The 20,691-nt window shown below is 46.3% G+C and overlaps 1 protein-coding gene across 2 annotated transcripts in view; it reads right to left on the bottom strand.

The window, feature by feature from the left end:
- Positions 1 to 773: 773 nt before the first annotated feature.
- The window catches only part of LOC119974681 (complement factor B-like), an 83,484-nt gene continuing 63,566 nt past the window's right edge, over positions 774 to 20,691 (bottom strand). For both annotated transcript variants that reach the window (XM_038813789.1, XM_038813788.1), the window contains exons 14-18: positions 15,640 to 15,725; positions 12,433 to 12,563; positions 7,345 to 7,426; positions 6,689 to 6,738; positions 774 to 3,280 (exon numbers count right to left, since the gene is read on the bottom strand). In XM_038813789.1, the coding sequence (XP_038669717.1) occupies positions 3,158 to 3,280; positions 6,689 to 6,738; positions 7,345 to 7,426; positions 12,433 to 12,563; positions 15,640 to 15,725 (472 nt within the window). In that variant the 3' untranslated portion in view covers positions 774 to 3,157. The remainder of the gene's footprint in view (positions 3,281 to 6,688; positions 6,739 to 7,344; positions 7,427 to 12,432; positions 12,564 to 15,639; positions 15,726 to 20,691) is intronic.

The raw sequence follows: 20,691 nt of genomic DNA, 5'->3' as shown, positions 1-20,691 counted from the left end.
AAAAGTTGTGGGTCAGGTGAACCCCATGATACATTTTGGGGTTCTCTAAACCCTGGCCCATGGCAAGCGGCATTGAATGGAGAATGCACCCCAGGATCTTTTGAAATGGGAGTGGATCAAAAGAAAAAATCCTAAAAATGTTCCTAAAAAAAAGGAAATAGGGGTGGATCATGGGTCCTGGCACCATTTTGGATAAGGCATGGAGTCGCCACAACTCTGGGAAAATCTGGTTCTTGGTGTCAGATAAGAACTGCGAAAATGATGATAAAGGGTAGTTTTATCCAGTAAACAGATTCCCAATGGAAGCGATCAGATCCATAGAACACCAATAGCCAGAATGCAGTTGCGACTTTGATCTGAAAGATGCGGCTTGAGTTCGAACTCAGTCCTGAGTGTGCGCTCAGTGTTTAACCTAAGGCGATTTGTTTAACTTTGTTTTATGGTGAGAAGTGCAATGGTAATTGAGAAAGACATTAGCAGCTGTCATAAAAAGTACAAAACTGTTAGCATCAATCTGGAATTTACCCTGTTGAGTAACTGGGGAGGAAATTCCTTTCCGTCATTGCCATTAACATTTTCTGTGGTTTCGATTTGTCTATTTTAGTTGATAGTTTTTGCGGTGGGCGTCAATCATGTTGGTGGAGGGATTGGTTCAAAGAGGTTATTGATCTTCGCAGCGAGGGGGTGGGGGGGGGGGGGCGGAGCTTGAATTTGTACCGAGAGAGATAAGTATATGTCTACATAAATACTCAATCACACCTTGAACCACCAGCAAGAGTTGCTAAATACCAGTTTGCTTTAATCCATAAATGCCAATGCCCATTAAAGTGGTACAATTGATGCCCAGTTTACTAATCCGCAGATCATTTCAGGAACTCAGCATAATTTGAATTTCCTAGCTCACACCTTACCTAATTGCGAATTATGTTGGCTCAATCCTTTGCTAATTTGAAAAGTGAATGTAACTGGGCAGTCTGTTTTTTTAATAATGATTGCATTCTTCAAGGCCTTTTCACAAAATCGTACAAAAATAAACAATGCTGTGCTGTACATTCAAACTCTTTCCTTCGCAGCAAATGATGTTAAAATTGAAAAAACATTATTAGGCCAACTCTGGAATATTATAAGCAGTCCATTGTAGAATGGATTGCATAACCTAGGTGGGCGACAGCAAAGATTCACTAGAAAGGTACCAGGAATGAGAGATTATATCGATGAAGAATGGACCGAATGGGGGTTTTCAAAGTGATGAAAGGCGCCATTATGGTAAATGTAAATGTAATGTTGCGATAGTTCCAGATGGCCACAGGCTGATTTCCCCTTTGAGGGGGAGAGCTGACTGGTGGTGATTTAACTTGAAGATCACCACACCTCAGGTAAGGGGCAAGATTGAGACGGTGGGGCCATCATGAATAACCTCAGCTGGTACGGGAACTGAACCCTCGCAGCTGGCCACGCTCTGCGTCACCAACCAGCTGTCCAGCCACCTGAGCTAAACCGGCCCCCAGAATGGTAAATAGTTGCCGACTGAGTGGCAGATATAAAAAGTAGAATACACCATGGATTTTCACAAAAACACAAAGGAAGAAGGTAGTAGAAAAGTAGGGTGTTACTAGAACATGGGTAAAGTATTGAAATTGATAGCAGGTTGGCTAGCAAACAGGAACCAGAGAGTAGGTATAAATGGGTCATTTTCTGGTTGGGAAGATGTGCCAACTGTGGTGCCACAGGGATCAGTGTTTGGTAAGTTGTGAAGAGGGCACAGGAGGCTACAAATTCATATAGCTACATTAGGTGAGAGGGCAAAGATCTGGAAAATGGAGTATAATGTGGGAAAGTGAGAGATTGTCCATCTTTGCAGGATGAATCAATGTAAGCGTATTATCTAAATGGTGAGAGATTGCAGAGCTCTAACGCGCAGAGGGATCTGGGTGTCCTTGTGCATGAATCACAAAAGGCTGGCCTACATATATAGCAAGTAATTAGGAAAGCTAATAGAATGTTATCATTTATTGAGAGGGGAATTGAAAACAAGAGTAAGGAAGTTATGCTTAAGTTATAAAGGGCATTGGTGAGGCCACATTTGGAATACTGTGTACAGTATTGGTCTCCTTGTTTAAGGAAAGAGGTAAATGCATCGGAAAGAGCTCAGAGAAGGTTTACTAGTCTAATGCCAGGAATGGGCAGGTTGACTTATGAGGAAATGATGGACAGGTTAGGCTTATATCTGCTGGAGTTTAGAAGAATATTAAGTGAACATAAGATCTTTTGGGGAATTGACAGGGTGATGGTGGAAAAAATGTTTCCTTTTGTGGGAGAGTCTGGAAAATAGGGGGTCACTCTTTTGAAATAAGGGGTCATTTAGGACAGAGATGAAGGAGAAGAATTCACCCAGAGGGTTGTGAGACTTTGGAATTCTTTTCCTCATTGGATGGTTGAGGCATATCCTCAAAATATTTTAAGCAAGGTTATTGGAGCTAGGTAGGGATGTGCAGTTGAAGTTAAAATCAGATCAGCCATGATCTTATTGAATGGAGGAGCAGGTTTGAGGGGCCGAGTGGCCTGCTCCTGCTCCTACTTCATGTGTTCTTATAAATTGCATTATCACAAGTCAAATTAGAAACTTAACATAATTTGAAAGGTGGATTGAATAAAGGAAAATATATAGGAGAAGGGGAATGGGGAACATCTTCATGTACTGTGCCTATCAGTGCTTCAAAGGTAGCAACAAATGTCCTAAAGGACGGATCTCTTCTTTAAATGATTCTCATCAATCTGGTCATCATATTTGAATTCATGCAGCAAGACTTTTCTCGCGTTAAGCTTTTTCAAGCCTGTTGCTTGTCTCACTGGGTGAATGTCTAAGACACAGCGCAAAATTTGCCTGTCAGCTGTCTTATTGGAAATATCAACAGACTTTAAATACACTAGTTAACGTTTGTGTTAAAACAGCGGATAAAAAATGTCCTTTAAATATGTTGCCCAATTGTCCAGCAATATCACCAGCAGTCACTTTTAACTGGTATTATTTAACACACAACTCTGTAATATGTCTATATTGGATTGTATAGCTGAGACATTCAGTCTTTTATTAGCAAGTTCCATCTTATTGAACACCTGCCCACGGCACTCAGTCTCCTATGGGCTTGTTGACTGATTATTCGTACTCCAGATCAGTGACTCGCTCTTTAATCCAGCTCATCAGTTTGGGCACCCTACTATAAAACCCCATGAAGTTCACTCCACAGGCGGGCGTTCTTCCAAAGCTGATGATGCCAACCTGTGGATGGTGTCAGAAAAGAGTTTCTTGTTAGCTTGGGAAGAGCGGCAATCTCCAAATGTCAGCCCTAGCTCAGCGAGTAGACTAATGTTCTCATCTGTGACTAACACGGCCCTGAGACTAGCTGCTGGAGATGTGCGTGGCCGAAGGCACGCCGCTGTCTCTGTCATTGACTCTCTTTCTACAAGTAAAGGGCCTGGTCACACTCATTGCCTCCTTGATGTGGTACAACAGAACATGTGATTCAAGCAAGTGAGAGTGCTGTTTGTACTCTGTGTCTCATTTTACAATGCAAGATGGCCACCGACACCTATTTGCACATGTGCAGAAAATCGATGCCGCCACTCCGCTGCGCCCAGCCCACCGGTGACCCTCTGTGCATACGCAATGATGTAAGTATGCCTCGTGCAGTCCTCCTCCAAAACTATGGCCAGAATTCTACGGCTGTTGGAATTCTCTTTTCCTGTTGGCAGTGCACCCCTGCTCCCAGGTTTCCTGGTGGCATGGGGTGGTTTCAATGGGAAATCCCATCGACAATCGTCGGGAACAGAGAATCGCGCCGCCAGTAAACTGCGCACTGCTGAGAAATACGCGGCTGGGGGAATCGGAGAATCCAGCCCATTATTCCATAAACAGTGCACATGTATTTTGAAACTGGAGAAAGTTCATATGCAGGAAAAGGTACCATATATAATGAGACAGGTTACAATCTGGAACTTTTCTCCAAATTGTCTATTTAATCCATTTCTGCCTGACTGAGGGTTAAAAATACAACCCAGTGATTTTAAATAATTGGGGGATGATGTGACCATCAATTCACTCAAGACATGAGAGGATGTAAACTGTGGCTTTAATAGACTTACAACTGAGCTTGCCTGCGACCAGAAGAACTGAGGGCAGACCCACAAGGCTGCAGTACATTATACTTCCGGTAGTGGGAGGAGCCATGGGCGGAGCCAAGGGTGGAGCCCTGTACAAGCTCCTCATCTCCCCCTGTGGGCAGAGCCGCGCAACGGCTCACAGACAGAGCCCACAAGGACACAATGCTATACAGTGTGAATTAAGCAATATACATTCACCACAGGGGATAAAGTGGATTTGGAACTGTTACGTTAACTTTTTTTAAAATAAATTTAGAGTAGCGAATTTTTTGTTTGCATATTAGGGGCAATTTAGTGTGGTCATTTACCTACTCTGCGCATCTTTGAGTTGTGGGGGTGAGACGCATGCAGACATGGGGAGAATGTGCAAACTCCACACGGACAGGGACCCAGAGCCGGGATTGAACCCGGCTCCTCGGCGCCATGAGGCAGCAGTGCTAAGCACTGCGCCAACGTGCCGCCTTATGTTGCATTAATGTTACAAGGGCAGAGGGTGGCATGTGGCACAGTGGCTAGCCCTGGGACTGCAACGCTGAGGACCCGGGTTCGAAACCTGGCCCTGGGTCACTGTCCATGTGGAGTTTGCACATTCTCCCCGTGTCTGTGTGGGTTTCACCTCCACAACCCAAAGATGTGCAGGTTAGGTGCATTGGCCACGCTAAATTGCCCCTTAATTGAAAAACAAATAAAATAATTGGGTACTCCTAATTTATATGAAAAAAAACTTTATGAGGGCATTAAGGAAGCGCTAGAGATGGACAAAATGGCACTGGTGCCTAAAACAGAGCTGTGATGATTTGAGCAGCTCCATCTTTGGTACTGGCCCCTGCTTACTCTGTCCCTTGCAATGAGGACATGGAAAAACACACTCAAACTGTGCATGCACGGCGATGGCAGCAAATGCAGCCCTGTTGGTGTGAGAGCACAATGTTTCATTCACATGTGACCAACATCCATAGGGCTGATTCCCTGATTGAACACTCCCAGCGAGGAGTGGATCTCACGGTGAGTGCTGACTTTGATTACTGTGGTGAATGTATTTCACCTAATGCATGAGCTGTCTGTACTGTCTGTATAATGATGTGACCCATGACCTGGAAGTGATTATACGGGCTACTTACAGGTACTGTACTGGAACCCCGGTGGGCTCCGCCTCTGGCTCCGCCCTCACCGGGGCCATATATAGTCCGGCCACCTGTGGGTGGCACTCATTTGTACAGCCGACTCTGGCAGGCGAGTTCATGGATATTAAAGCCGAATGTTCACTCGTTTTCACGGTCTCACAGTGAATTGATAGTATAACAATTACAAGGATTATCAGTATGGGACATGAAGATGCACACTAGAGACAGACTTATGCTTTTGGGAGCCTGCGCTCTACCTCTTAGCGGGGTCCCCACGTCACGCACTGCCCCTGGTTACATGGTGGGTTGCCCCCAATGATGTTGAGCCCCGGCGCCAATAACATCAAACCCCACCCTGAATGACATCAATGCCCTCCTCTTTCTGGCTATGTGGCCTGGCCTCTGCTCTCGCTCGCCCTCACTGCTCGTTCAGCCCAGCCCTCTCGTTCTCAGCCTTGCCTGGCTGGCCTGTGGCTTTGGTCGAGTGGGAATCTCTGGATGAGTGGGCCATGTAGCATGTGGGAATTATTGCCAAGCATCCCAATCAGACTGTGGTGCCTGGACAGTGTGCCTGAACACTGCGTGAGGCAACACCACAGACGCAGCAGCCAACATCTGACCCATCCAGGGGATGGGGCACATGGGGACATGTCCAGGACCGGAGGGTAGGTGAGTTCCATGGGGAGGGGACCAGTGCTTGGTCCAGTTGACATTGTGAGTGGGTGTCCGGGGTACAGGGTCTGGTGTCTGATGAGGGGGGCCCACTGCGGCCAGAGTCCATGGGCAGGGCATTCTTGGTGGGGGGGTTGCAGGGAGGGAGGGTCCCGGGGTGAGAACCACCGCTGTCTGCCAGTCCAACACCCTCTCTCAATTACATACAGATATTGAATGCAATGGCAGGGATGTTGGATGCAGAATTGCCCGAGTGGTGCTGCTGGGAGGCGATGCAGACAGACGCTGAAGACGGCGCCGGCGGTAGCAGCGCCACCAGATGCTCATGGCAGCGGCCCATGTGCCAGACCCCGCCCCACACCCTCAGGACCTGGCCGCCCATCAGGCTAGGGAGGAACCCAGAGCGGGAGACCCGCGACGGCCCAGGTGTACAGGCATTGATAGTCATTCGAACAGATGACGGACAGTGGGGAAAGGAGAAAGTGCGGCACCTGTACAATATCCTCGCGCCCATAGTCTACTGTTAATGTTCCTTCATTTCTCTTGTAAGAGTATGTAAATATCCAGCAGTTATAATTAAATAACATAAATAAAATGGCAACAGTGTAAAGAAAAATTCAAACAGAATCAAATGACTGAATTAGGAGGACGGGACTGTGTTTAAAGATTAATGAAATCAAACAAAAGCTTGGATGGAATTTGCAACATATTCAGGAGCCCGGATCAACTACCTGGATCCACTTTCGGTTTCTCTCCATGACGAAGGGTCCCCCGGAATCTCCTGCCAAAGTGAGAAATGGAAATAGTCAAACCTCAACAACTGGTACAAGGAGTTAGTACAGTGGGCAGGGTTTTCCAGTACCGGGGGGGACATGCCGACATGGGGTAATCCTAACCTTGGAGGGGGGGGGGGGGGGGGGGTAGTACAGTGGGGAAGCCTGCTGATGATATTTAAATGTATGGTAATGGGGTTCAGACCTTTCATGGCAGGAACCCCATTACGTTTTTGCTGGGAGGACAGGAACAATCTCAATGGGAAATTCCGCCAACGTAAAAGGTGCTTTGGGATTCCCGTTGGATTCTCCGCCCTCAGTGGCTTTCACACCCATCAGAAAACAGGGGCAGAGAATCCCAGCCCAGAGCGATCATAGGACACTACAGTTGGCCTCGGGATCCCTAATTTCGGAACTGGAAAATCCTCCAGAGTCTTGTTCCCATCTGTGTGTGATGTGTCTGTGTCTGTGTAGAGATGAACAATGAAGTTGTCTATGATAACTCATGGTTAAATACCCTCCCTTGTCAATGGCTACTTGTGTGAGGTAGTTGGAGCCAAGGCTTCAGGCAAGGGGACAAAAGGTCAGGGTAGGGTGACCAAAGAAAGACTTACCTTTGCAGCTGTCTGTTGCGACGCCTTTAGCACAGAACATGGCTTCAGTTAATGGGTGTGGTGAGCCACAGGTAAGACGATGCTGCAAAAGAACAGAACACTACCAGAGCTAGTATATTGCACATTTTAAACACCAGAGAGCCCAGTGTACTCTCCAGGCCTCCCTCAGGCCTTGCTTTAAGATCATGAGGATGGTAAACAGAAGGAAGAGCTACAGAGCAACCACTCCTAGGTGCTGTGAATTGTGACCCAAGGGCTACCTGAGGGCGGATTGAGCGCTTTTCTTAAGTTGCTTAACCCGTCAGCCTTCAGCTTACCACCTGGGATCACTGCATGCCCTCAGCTCCACTGGATTTCTTTGGGAACCTCCCTCCCCCTCCCCCCCAACGAGCCTGATCACCAAGTTTACCCGGGGTTGGTGCTTTCTCCTGGAGCCGGCTCAGTTAATCTGTACTTGGAGAATTTTAAGACAAGTGCAGGGGGGGGGGGGGGGGGGGGGGGTGACAGCCTCATAATCTGGATATTTACTGGAGTTGGGAAGGTATGTTCTGAGATCAGAAAATGGAGAAAGTCAAGTTTTCTCAGTTTTCGCTAAATTTAATGGAAGGACATGGTTCCTGGCAGCTCGAGCGAGTATGTAGGTCTTTGGCAAGAGGCCTCGGCCAGGAAATGGGGAGGAAGGGGGAAAGATTGTCGGGGCTTTGGTTGGAGTGCTGGAGGGGGTGATTGGGTGGTATTGCTGGGGGGAGGCAGAGGTGGGAAAGGGTGGGCCTGGAAGATGAAAAACGTTGTGAGAGAGATCAGAAGGTACAGGAGAGATTGCAAGTTTGCAGTTATGGGGAGAGATTGGAAGGGGTGGTGGTGGGGGGGGGGGGGGGGGGGGGGGGGGGGGGGGGGGGGGTGGGGGGGGGGGGGGGGTGGGGGGGGTAGTGATTGGAATGGTCAGGATGGGCAGATTAAGTTTCAGGGAAGGACATTGGAAGCATTTGGACTGCATGATCGGAAGGTGGGTCATGGGGAGATCAAGGATTGGGAATCCCAGCCAGCCATGGTAGCTTAAAATGGTGGAACGCAATCTCATTACGACCATCTCCTGCTCATCTCCTGGGAGCAGGTTGGCTGCCTGCACCCTCTGTTAAAACAGAGAACAGGAGGTTTGAAAGAAAGTTGGGGTTTCAGATTTTTTTACATGCCAAACAGCAAAAAAACTCAACAGTTTTTATGTGCTAAAATGATAAGTCCAATGTACTCCTGGTCCAGTATCTGCACATCGAGAGTAGAAGTGGCCAGTCCGGTAGGTAGACTAATTCAACAAAGGCCAATTCACCGTCAGTTCAGACAGACTTATGAAGCAAGTGTGAGATTTTGAATGTGTAAACATGAGAATTGTTTGGTTACTTCTTTTCATGTTTGATAACTCCATCACCACAGATGGACAGATGGAGTCATTTATCTCTGTTTGCTTTGTCATTGCTGATGTAGGAAGGCAGGCACTAGCATGGAAGTTGGCAACACGGTGAACAAATATAATGACACTTTAATTATGTTTCTTTCTGCTCAGCGGGTCGCTCAGGTTGCTGAGTGTAGAGCAGTGATGGTCAACCCAGGCCAATGAATCCACGTCATGAGGGCCCCTCCTTCAGCTCAGTGGCCACAAGACTGAAATTGGGCTTGTTGATTAACCGTGACCCCATGAGTTATGGGAAATGCTTACTCACGGATGGCACAGTGGTTAGCACTGCTGCCTCACAGTGCCAGGGATTCGGGTTGAATTCCGGCCTCGGGTGACTATCAGTGTGGAGTTTGCACTTTCTCCCCGTGTCTGCATGGGTGTCCTCTGGGTGCTCCGGTTTCCTCCCACAATCCAAAGATGTGCAGGTAGGTGCATTGGCCATGCTAAATTGCCCCTTAGTGCCCAGGAGCATATAGGTTAGGTTAATGGCAGGGTCGTGGGCTTGAATGGAGTGCTTTTTCAGAGGGTCGGTGCAGACTCAATGAGGTGAATGGTCTCCATCTGCACTGTAGGGATTCTAGTCTATAATTTATATATTAATAGAACTGTCATCAACGTCAAGTGATAAAAACAAAATAAATACAGTTTGCCGCAGAGCATGGCTCTCACAGTCAATGTTGTAAGCAATCAGCACATACCTCACTCCCCCCCCCCCCCCCCCCCCCCCCCCTTGCTTTACGTGGGAATCACTTCAGCCATACCGGCAGGAAAAAAAAAACGGGGATGGAAATCGGTGGAATGTGGCACCCTACCCATGAACAAAATGTCTCCTGGGCCACATTCAAAGAGCTCTCAGATTCTGGTCACTCGTAAAGGGAAATGCGTGCAAATGGGTTACATCCATTGGTGTTAATTGGTGGAGTTGTGGATAGTGAGGAGGGCTGTTGTCGGCTTCAAAGAGACATAGATAGGATGCAGAGCTGGGCTGAGAAGTGGCAGATGGAGTTTAACCCTGACAAGTGTGAGGTTGTCCATTTTGGAAGGACAAATATGAATGCAGAATACAGGGTTAACGGTAGGGTTCTTGGCAATGTGGAGGAGCAGAGAGATCTTGGGGTCTATGTTCATAGATCTTTGAAAGTTGCCACTCAAGTGGATAGAGCTGTGAAGAAGGCCTATGGTGTGCGAGCGTTCATTAGCAGAGGGATTGAATTTAAGAGCTGTGAGGTGATGATGCAGCTGTACAAAACCTTGGTCAGGCCACATTTGGAGTACTGTGTGCAGTTCTGGTCACCTCATTTTAGGAAGGATGTGGAAGCTTTGGAAAAGGTGCAAAGGAGATTTACCAGGATGTTGCCTGGAATGGAGAGTAGGTCTTACGAGGAAAGGTTGAGGGTGCTCGGCCTTTTCTCATTAGAACGGAGAAGGATGAGGGGTGACTTGATAGAGGTTTATAAGATGATCAGGGGAATAGATAGAGTAGACAGTCAGAGAGTTTTTCCCCGGGTGGAACAAACCATTACAAGGGGACATAAATTTAAGGTAAATGGTGGAAGATATAAGGGGGATGTCAGAGGTAGATTCTTTACCCAGAGAGTAATGGGGGCATGGAATGCACTGTCTGTGGAAGTAGTTGAATCGGAAAAGTTAGGGGCCTTCAAGGGACTATTGGATAGGTACATGGATTAGGGTAGAATAATGGAGTGTAGATTAATTTCTTCTTAAGGGCAGCACGGTAGCATTGTAGATAGCACAATTGCTTCACAGCTCCAAGGTCCCAGGTTCGATTTCAACTTGGGTCACTGTCTGTGTGGAGTCTGCACATCCTCCCCGTGTGTGCGTGGGTTTCCTCCGGGTACTCCGGTTTCCTCCCACACTCTAAAGATGTGCAGGTTGGGTGGATTGGCCATGATAAATTGCCCTTAGTGTCCAAAATTCTATGATTAACCTAGGACAAAAGTTCAGCACAACATCGTGGGCCAAAGGGCCTGTTTTGTGCTGTATTTCTCTATCTATTTCTATCTATCTATCTATCCAGAGGGTTCTGTATTTGATTCTGATATCAGATTATCTCAGTGTGGGATTACTCTTGCCAGAAGTGTGAATCCTGTAATTACAACCTTCCATCCAATAATCACTTCTGCATTGGGGAAAATCTAACTAATGCCAATTTAAAAGGTCAATATACTAGAAATGATTGAAGGTGGCTTGACCTGTACCGATAGTGGCTGTTTTAATAGATCTGCCAATCCATTTAAAAGTAAACTAAAGCCTGTGTTAGAATACTGGCCTGAACATTGTGCTAAGTGTCCACTCATCAGTTCCCTGGCAGTCTTGTGACTTGGGTCTAGCATTCTCAACACCATGCCCTGGATTTGATTCCTGTTCGGGGAGATTACTTTTTTTAAAAGTGTCAAGGCCCAGTTGGTAGCATTCGTGCCTCTGCAGCAGAAGATCGTGGGTTCAAGCCTCATCCCAGGACTTGGGAACAAGGTGACCCACCAGTGCAACACAGAGGGAGTGCTGCACTGTCAGAGGTGATGGTCTTCCAGACGAGCTGTTAGAACTGAGCCTGCCATCTCCTGCAACTGGAAATAAAAGATCCCAGGATCGGGGGCGGGGCGGTTCTCCCCGGTGTCCTAGCCGATATTTATCCCTCAGTCAACATCAGAAAAACAGATTATTTGGCCATTATTATATTGCTGTGTGGGATCTTGCGGTGTGCAAATTGGCTGCTATGCTTCCTGCATTACATAAGTGACTACACTTCAAATATACTTCATTGGCTGAAAAACTTTGTAATGCCCGGTGGTCATAAAAAGTGCAAATCTTATTATATGTAACTGTTATTTTCAGGTTTATATTTTCATTGTTAGTCTACCCACACCATTTATTGTGCATTTTCAAATCTATGTTCTTTTTTCCACTGAGCTCCCCTTCTGTAACTGATGGCTGTTTTCCGACTGGCTGGATCTTCTCTCCCAGCGTGCAGCCTGTCACTGGTGGCCACTGCGTCCGTCGCCAGTGTACAGCTGGGAGATTGCCAGCAGAACTGGCAGCATCCATTATCTTGACCCCTGGTTCTTTTGACATCACAAGTTGCATGAATTGGGCATTGGCACTGATTTGGCCCCACAGCTTTAATCCATAGAGTCCCCACAGTGCAGAAGGGGTCCTTTCGGCCCATCGAGTCAGCACCGACCTCTGAAAGAACACCCTACCTAGGCCCACTCCCCGCCCTAGATCTTAAAGGTATTAAGCTTAAAACTCAACACCACCGTGCTGCCCTGGTATCGTATACCCATATTATTATGGTCATGGACTCTAGTCAATTATCCAAGTACAGGAGCTAGGGCAGCACGGTGGCGCAGTGGGTTAGTCCTGTTGCCTCACAGTGCCGAGGTCCCAGGTTCGATCCCAGCTCTGGGTCACTGTCCGTGTGGAGTTTGCACATTCTCCCCGTGTTTGCGTGGGTTTCGCCCCCACAACCCAAAGATGTGCAGGGTAGGTGGATTGGCCACGCTAAATTGTCCCTTAATTGGAAAAAATGAATTGGTACTCTAAATTTTAAAAAAAAGAAAGAATAGGAGCTATGAGGGAAAGGTGATACAATACAGAAACCATAAACTTTGTACCTGAATGTCCACTTGTGCATGGTAGAGGTTATGAGATAATATTTTTGCTTTTTTTTCATAGTATCCCCACCCACTCACATAACCTGACATTAGTTTTTGCATTCTTCCACCGTGACCCGTCAGGAGGCCATCTGCAAGGAAACATGAAAAAGATATTCAACTCCAATTATTCAACTGATCTTGCATCGCTATTTTAATGTGTACCAAGATAATGACACTTAATCTTCTGAGTAAAGTCAAGAAGCAGTTTGTTGGTGCTGGCCCAAAAGGAGGCCTATTTTGTCAGGCAGATTGACCTGCAGCCATTGGTGTGGCTGAGCCAATCAGGGCCAGGCAAGATAAATGGTGGGCGTCAGCAGCAGGAAGGGCCTTCGGCTGCTACACTACCCACCAAATCCAACAAAAGAAAGGGAAAGATATGAAGGGTTTGACCAACCAACATTGGGGTGACCGTCAAGTAAGATTGGGAAATGCTGAAAAAGAAAGAAATGATTGTCTGACATCCAATGTCCCTCAAAACCACAGAACATCCTGACTTGAAACTGCACTGGTGTTCCGTCACTGCCACTGAGTCAATATGGGCAGCACGGTAGCACTATGGGCAGCACGGTAGCACAGTAGTTAGCACTGTGGCTTCACAGCTCCAGGTTCCCAGGTTCGATCCCGGCTTGAGTCGCTGTCTGTGCGGAGTCTGTACATTTTCCCTGTGTCTGCGTGGGTTTCCTCAATGTGCTCCGGTTTCCTCCCAAAAGTCCCGAAAGACGTGCTGTTAGGTAATTTGGACATTCTGAATTCTCTCCCCATATATCTAAACAGGCCCTGGAATGTGGCTTTTCTAGGGGCTAGGGGCTTTTCACAGAAACTTCATTGCAGTGTTAATATAAGCCTACTTGTGACAATAAAGATTATTATTATATCCTGGAATTCCTTTCCTAGCAGCGCTGTGGGTGCGCCTGCACCACATATACTGCAGGGATTCAAGAAGACAGCTGATCACTGCCTTCTCAAGAGCAATCAGGAATGGGCAACAAATGCTGGGTTCGCCAGGGTCACCCACACCCATCAAAGAAAAAAAAGACAGAGGAGTTAAGTGCTTACATTTTCTGCTATTAATACTTCAAAGGTCTGGTTGGTTGACACCAAAACAAGGGTGTAGCAAAAGCAGTTTTTTCAGAAAGTTATGAATAAACAACTTTTTAAAAAGCTTTTTTCACATGTGATATTGTTATTATAGCAGTGACGGGCAACCTGGCCTAGTGAGTGGGCCACAAGAGAGGCCTCCATACATTCCAGTGGGCCGCAAGATTGAAATTGGGCTTGTTCATTAATCCCCTTGCATAAAATTAAATACATTAAATATGTGTTGAATATTTGATAACGAGTTATATAAAATGTTTAACCATTTACATATGAATCAAACTATCAACTTCAAATGATAAAAGCAAAATAAATATTTAGACTTTGAAATTACTGCTATCACAGTCAATGTTATATACAATCGCACGCACCTCACTTCACTTGCCCTTGCTTTATGTGCATATCAATTCAGTTGTACCAGTAGGGACAAAATCTATGTGGATGGAAATCAGCGGAATGTGGTAACCCTTCGTGTGAGCAACAGTCAACAAAATGCCTCGTGGGCTGCAATCAGACTCCAGGTAGGCCGGATGTGGTCCCTGGGCCGTAGGTTGCCCATGACTGTACTATAGTGTTCATTGGTTCTGTACGGCATGTATAGTGCATGAGGGGCGGCACAATACCACAGTGATTAGCACTGCTGCCTCACAGCGCCAGGAACCCGGGTTCAATTCTAGCCTTGGGTGACTGTGTGGAGTTTGCACTTTCTCTCCGTCGTCTGCCTGGTTTTCCTACGGGTGCTCCAGTTTCCTCCCACAGTCCAAAGATGTGCATGTTAGTTGGATTGGCCATGCTGACTTTCCCCTTAGTGTCCAAAGATGTGCAGGTTAGGTGGGGTTATGGGGGTAGGGTTGGGCAATGGTAGGGTGCTCTTTCAGAGAGTCAGTGCGAACTTAATGTGCTGAATGGACTCCTTGTGCACTGTAAGAATTCTATGAATGGGCATGGAAGTGAATTGATGGGCATGGAAGATATGAGATGTCACGGGGGGGGGGTGGATGAAGGGACACAGGTTGGCATGGAAGATATCAGGGTCCATGGAGGGTGAGTGAAGGGAGCATAGCTTGGCAGAAGGGAACGGCTAAGACCTTTTAAACTTACCTTTCAAAATGTTTCCTCACCCAGACAATGGTTCACGCCTTTTCTGGGGGATCGTGAACCTTGACTCCTTGAAAAGCTGGCCGGACTCCATGAAGATTGTGGCGGGCTAGGAGACTCCTCTCCCCGAAATGGAGGTGGGCAAATCAGGAGTGCAGAGTGCAGGTTTGTAACCTGCACCATCTCGCACCCTTATTCCGCTTTGACGTAAATTGGGGGCAGGGATCTCAGAATCTGGTCTCAGCCACCATTTGTAAAAGTCGGTAGCATCTCCCCAACTCTGTGAAAGTTCAGCCTAAGGTGTCAGAGATTTGTTAGCCTGAGAAAGAAATTTAGCCCATGGACAGGGATAGTGTTGTGCGTTCAGGCATTTCCAATGTTGTGGGAAGTGTTCTGGAATCTATTGAAATTCTCTGCAAATATTGTTTTGTTCGTTCACATTTATGTGTAAAACTACAAGCAAGGAGAGAGGTTAAGATTGGCCACATTTAACTCAAGGATGCCACCTTTCCAAAGATAGGAGAAATGCATGTGGGAGCTTGGAAATATATCAACGTAAATTCTTTCCTTTTCCAATGCGTGAGATTACAGCAGTCAGCTCACATGGGTTCATTGTCCTGACACCACAGGGATCACTGCATTGTGTTAAACATTGAGCAGCAGAGGTAACCACTGGTCAGAATGGACACTGCAGGTGGGATTCGAAGTCTTGTCTGGCGGGATTCATTGCCAGCGAGAATGGGAAATTTGGCATTCCAGCCAAAACTCAGTGGCACCGGAGAATCGCAACCGTCAGCGAGAATGGAAGATCTTGGACCATGTCCTCTAATGAGGGAGAGACTAGTGAAGTTGTACCTGGGGGAGATGCATCACAAGACACACACAAATCATAAGACGCAATCGGACTATTTCCAATTATTGGTCCACCTGGGATTTTCCGTTAAGAAAGAAGCTTGGGGCCGTTTGCGTTACCTTCATACTGACACACTTCATCCCAAGTGCCCACTACCGAGGAAAGTATCTCCGCGCTTCTCTTTGTACAAGGCAAACAAACGGGCCTGCAAGATATAAACCGATGGGTTGGTTCAGCTGGCTTCTTAGATCGTTTGGTCCACTGACCCTTGGTTGGGGCAAAAGATCCCATGAATCGTGGACTGATCTTCCCCACCCGCTTTCGATCAGGATTGCAAAAAGAGACTGATCAGGATTAAAAGGAACTGACGGAAACGATAAACATTTTGTTGTTTTTTCACTCCCGCTTGTAATAAATTTACGTACTTCAATTTTGTTTCTAAAAATATCAATAAATTATTATTTCACCCCAGAAATAAAAGTCTAGCCATTTTCATGTTATAAACAGACAAAACAACATGTTTATCGGCAACATTTTAATTTGTATTATGAATTCAGCCCAATAATCTTCTTCTGAGAAACTATTGTTACGACGCCCTAGGCTAGTCAATTCCAGCCCCACTTGACCCGGAGTTGCAACAGAATTGAAATTGATCAATAATGATTAGAAAAACACCCTACGTCTTTGGCCTTTGGCTGTCCATTAATTACAGTCACCAGGTTTGTAAATTTAAACACAATTACATTTATCAATAACAAGAACTGTAATTAAATATGAAGCAAATACAAATGGTTAACCATTATCTAATTCCTAACCCCCCACTTGAACTTGTCTCCACCCTCGACACACATGCACAGACAAGACAAACAAACACAGAGGGGAAGAGAAGGGTATAAAATAATAAGTAAAAGGATAAAGAGCCTTTGTTTCAGACGGTTGTCTAGCACACCTTCCTTAAATTTAGGCTTTCAGTTTGAGGTTTTCACTGTAGATTCATTCATGTCTCTGCAGTTTCAGAAATATAGCAGTTTTACTGGAGAATACATATGGGAGTGAGAGAGAGCAGGTCCTTTCCTTCCAGGATTCAAACTCTGTTTTCCTAAGGTCTTTGGAAATAATCCCACTCAGGCATGATCCAAGTACCACCTGTTACCGGGCAGAATAGAGCCTTTTGGTCAATTCATTAGCCACCAGCCAACCAATCGCACCAAGTCCCACCAATCTCTTGGGTGCCGAAAGGTCTGTGTTCTGCTGTCCAAAACTAGCGCGGTTCTAGTTTTGTGACCTTTGAATTCCTCATTTCCCTTGCTCTACTTAAAGATATAAGTCCATTAAGCATCCATGGATCAAAATGCTAACAGCAAAAATAAAGGAATGAAAAAAAAGGGAATCAACAGAAAGGGCCCTTACACTATAAACTTACATCTGCAATAATCAAACAAAGTCAACAGTAATATAAATCTTACTTATGAAACTATATTCTCACTGATTTTACAGCTCGTACTGATTTTTAAAATATTGAATAATTAATGGGATGTGGGCATCACTGGGAAAGCCAGAATTTGTTGCCCAGCCCTAATTGCCCTTGAACTGAGTGGCTGGTCCATTTCAGAGTGTGGCTAAGGGTCAAACACATTGCTGTGGGTCTAGTGGGCCCTTGACTGTCTGGTTGTGTGATCTCCTGCGAGTGGTGGGTTGAGGGTTCTGGCCTGTTCTCGAGTCTGGCATTGCGTGTCAATCGGTTGCATTTGGACCAGCCCACGGACTTCCTGGTGGACCCTGGTGGACCACCAGTGGTCTCACTCCATACTTTGGGAACCACTGGGTTTACATATGAACATCGAGCGTGAGATGTTGGATCGAATCTTCCCCAGCCCAAGTGGGGTGGAATGGAAAATTGGAATGCCACTTGTCAGGTCGGCACCCTGACATATTGCCACGGTAAGATTTTATCGCAGGTTTCCTGTGACAGCTGTGACATTGTAATAATATGCATATATGTAGACAAGTAAAGGGTTAATTATTACATCTCAGGGTAACACAACCACCAGAGGGCACCACTAGTTCCCACTATAAATATGAGATCGCAAAGGATCTTGGTCTCTTCCAACCAGGAGTGACTAGACAGTAGTGTATAAGAGAGATAGAGCACACCTTACTTTAGCACGTGTAGTTTAAATTAGTTAATGCTTTAATATAGATTACTGGATTACTAGCTGTAGTTCTGTGGAGTGTGCAAACTCAATATTAATCAATAGTTTTGCTTTAAGTTAAAGATTGGTGGTTTCTTCAGGATCACACCATCTGACCATTTTGGATTACGAAACAAAGAGTAACAAGATATATTACCAAACAGTAATATAACATGCATTGGTTTTCAATTAAGGCACAACAAAGGGCAATTAGCCTTTATATTTGGTTGCAGCTGGAATCTTGTGACCGGGACGCTAGCACACCACATCCCCCAGTCCCCCGCTTGTATCGGGACGCCCTGTTGTTGTGCTAATCATGACCCCCACTGTCTCCAGACCCTCACTATCTTTGGATCTCACTACAAAACCTATGAGGATAGATTGAGGAGTTTGGGAAAGTTCTCGTTGGAGAGAAGGAGGTTAAGGGTAGATTTGATAGAAGTGTTCAAAATAATGAGGGGGCTGGGTAGAGGGAGAAATTGTTCCCGCTCATAAAAGGATCAAGAACGAGGAGGCAATAAGTGAACGAGGAGGATATAAAGTGAATTTCAAAAGAGGCAAATGTAATGTGAGAAAAAAATAACCTTTTCAAACAGCGAGTGGTTGGGGTCTGGAATGCACTGCCTGGCAGTGTGGTGGAGGCAGGTTCAATCCAGGCATTCAAGAGGACATTAGATGATTACTGGAGTAGAAGCAATGTGCCGGGATATGAGGAAAAGGAAGGACAATAGGAATTAGACATAATGCCCGCTTGGAGAGCCGATGCAGGCACGATGGGCCAAATGGCCTCCTTCTATGCTGTGACAATTCTGTGGTTTGGTGATAAAAACACCAGCAGCATGAACCCCCCCACTACTACACTGCTTCCTAGTGGGTGAGAGAAGGCAGGCTCACTGTGAGAGGTCAGATTCTCATTACCTTTGAGGATGCTGATGGAGATTACCAGCAGCAAATGGCAGCCTTACCGTATCGCTGCCTCATCATCGAGTGAAGACATTTTGGAGATGGACGTTTCCGATGACCATATGCAGTGAATTGTGCATCCACTCTGACCGTAAAGGTGGCTGCAGCGCTACTCCATCAATCTGGCCCTCAGCAGCACACTTACTGCCCTCACACTCTTTGCTAGAGTGAGCCCAGTTCCCTGGTGCACCCGACTCCGGCAACCCATCCGCTGCCCTTAATTGGATAGTGAATGTAGAGCTGGAGTGTTAATTGGTCACCTCCCGGAAGAATCCCTCTGATCTGTGTGGGGTTGGGACAAGGAAATAGTCCTGATGTCTGAAAACCTTTCGAGGAGAAAGTTCCCCCTGTTGGCTCCCTCTCCCCAGTTAAACAGAGTAGAGGAGTTCAGATGGTGGATTAACACCCCCTTCCTGCTCTGAGGTGATTGGCATTGATATGAGCTCACACAGAGAATAGGCCACAATACATGGAAACAGGTATGAATCCTGATGTCATACAACCAGACTGGTTGAAAGGACACCAGGGCACCAAATTCCACTCCTGGCAGTGGTGTGCTGTCCAGAAATGTAAAAGGAAGAATGAAGCAGCAAGATTGGCTCTGCAGTGGTGTTATTTAAAAGGGCAGGAGACCCTGACAGCAAGTGAATAAAGTTCATAAGAACATAAGAACTAGGAGCAGGAGTAGGCCATCTGGCCCCTCGAGCCTGCTCCACCATTCAGTGAGATCATGGCTGATCTTTTGTGGACTCAGCTCCACTTTTCCGCCCGAACACCATAACCCTTTATTCTTCAAAAAACTATCTATCTTTATCTTGAAAACATTAAATGAAGGAGCCTCAACTGCTTCACTGGGCAAGGAATTCCATAGATTCACAACCCTTTGGGTGAAGAAGTTCCTCCTAAACTCAGTCCTAAATCTACTTCCCCTTATTTTGAGGCTATGCCCCCTAGTTCTGATTTCACCCGCCAGTGGAAACAATCTGCCCGCATCTATCCTATCTATTCCCTTCATAATTTTATATGTTTCTATAAGATCCCGCCCCCCCCCCCCCCCCCCCCCCCCCCCCCCTCTCAATCTCTCCTCGTAATCCAGCCCTCTCAACTCTGGGGTTAACCTAGTGAATCTCCTCTGCACACCCTCCAGTGCCAGTACGTCCTTTCTCTGGTAAAGAGACCAAAACTGAACACAATACTCCAGGTGTGGCCTCACTAACACCTTATACAGTTGCAGCATAACCTCCCTAATCTTAAACTCCATCCCTCTAGCAATGAGAGATCCTGAGGGAGAATATCCTCAATGTTATCAGCATTAGAGATAGCAGCATGACTCTGAAAGCAATCTTCCTCATTAGGACTCGGGATCCTCACTCATAAAAGTTCTATTGTGTGCCACTTTGTCCTCTGAGAGAGAGGACAGGATGTCAGTGGCTGTTTGGGTGCTGTGCCTTCCATAGCTGAATAGCTGGAGGTAGGTAGAGGCAATTAGTGGTGGGTGTAAGTTTGGCAACATTGGAAAGCCTGCGAGGGTGAGGTGAACTATCTGGATCTTGTGGGTGAGTCCTGAGGGCCATGGATTGGTGCTGGATGAGTGATGAGAGTGTGGTGCATTGAGCAATGTGAGAGGTCTGGTGAGGAGGTCTTATTAATTTTTTTATTTAATCATTTACGGGATGAGGGCGTGGCTGGCTGGTCCAGCATTTATTGCCAATCCCTAGCTGTCCTTGAGAAGGTGGTGGTAAGCTGGCTTCTTGAACCACTGCAGACTGTGTGATGTAGGTACATCCATAGTGTTATTAGTGATAGAATTCCAGGATTTTGACCCAGTGACAGTGAAGGAACAGCGATGTATTTCCAAGTCAGGGTGGTGAGTGACTTGGAGGGGAACCTCCAGATGGTGGGGTTCCCAGGTATCTGCTGCCCTTGTCCTTCTAGATGGTAGTGGTCATGGGTTTGGAAGGTGCTGCTTAACGAGCCTTGGTGAGTTCCTGCAGTGCATCTTGTAAATGGTACACA

Source organism: Scyliorhinus canicula, chromosome 12, assembly GCF_902713615.1.
Source record: "Scyliorhinus canicula chromosome 12, sScyCan1.1, whole genome shotgun sequence".
In the NCBI taxonomy this organism is placed as follows: domain Eukaryota; kingdom Metazoa; phylum Chordata; class Chondrichthyes; order Carcharhiniformes; family Scyliorhinidae; genus Scyliorhinus; species Scyliorhinus canicula.
Note: the sequence above shows the minus strand (reverse complement) of the source record. Positions and strands in the feature narration are given on the sequence as shown.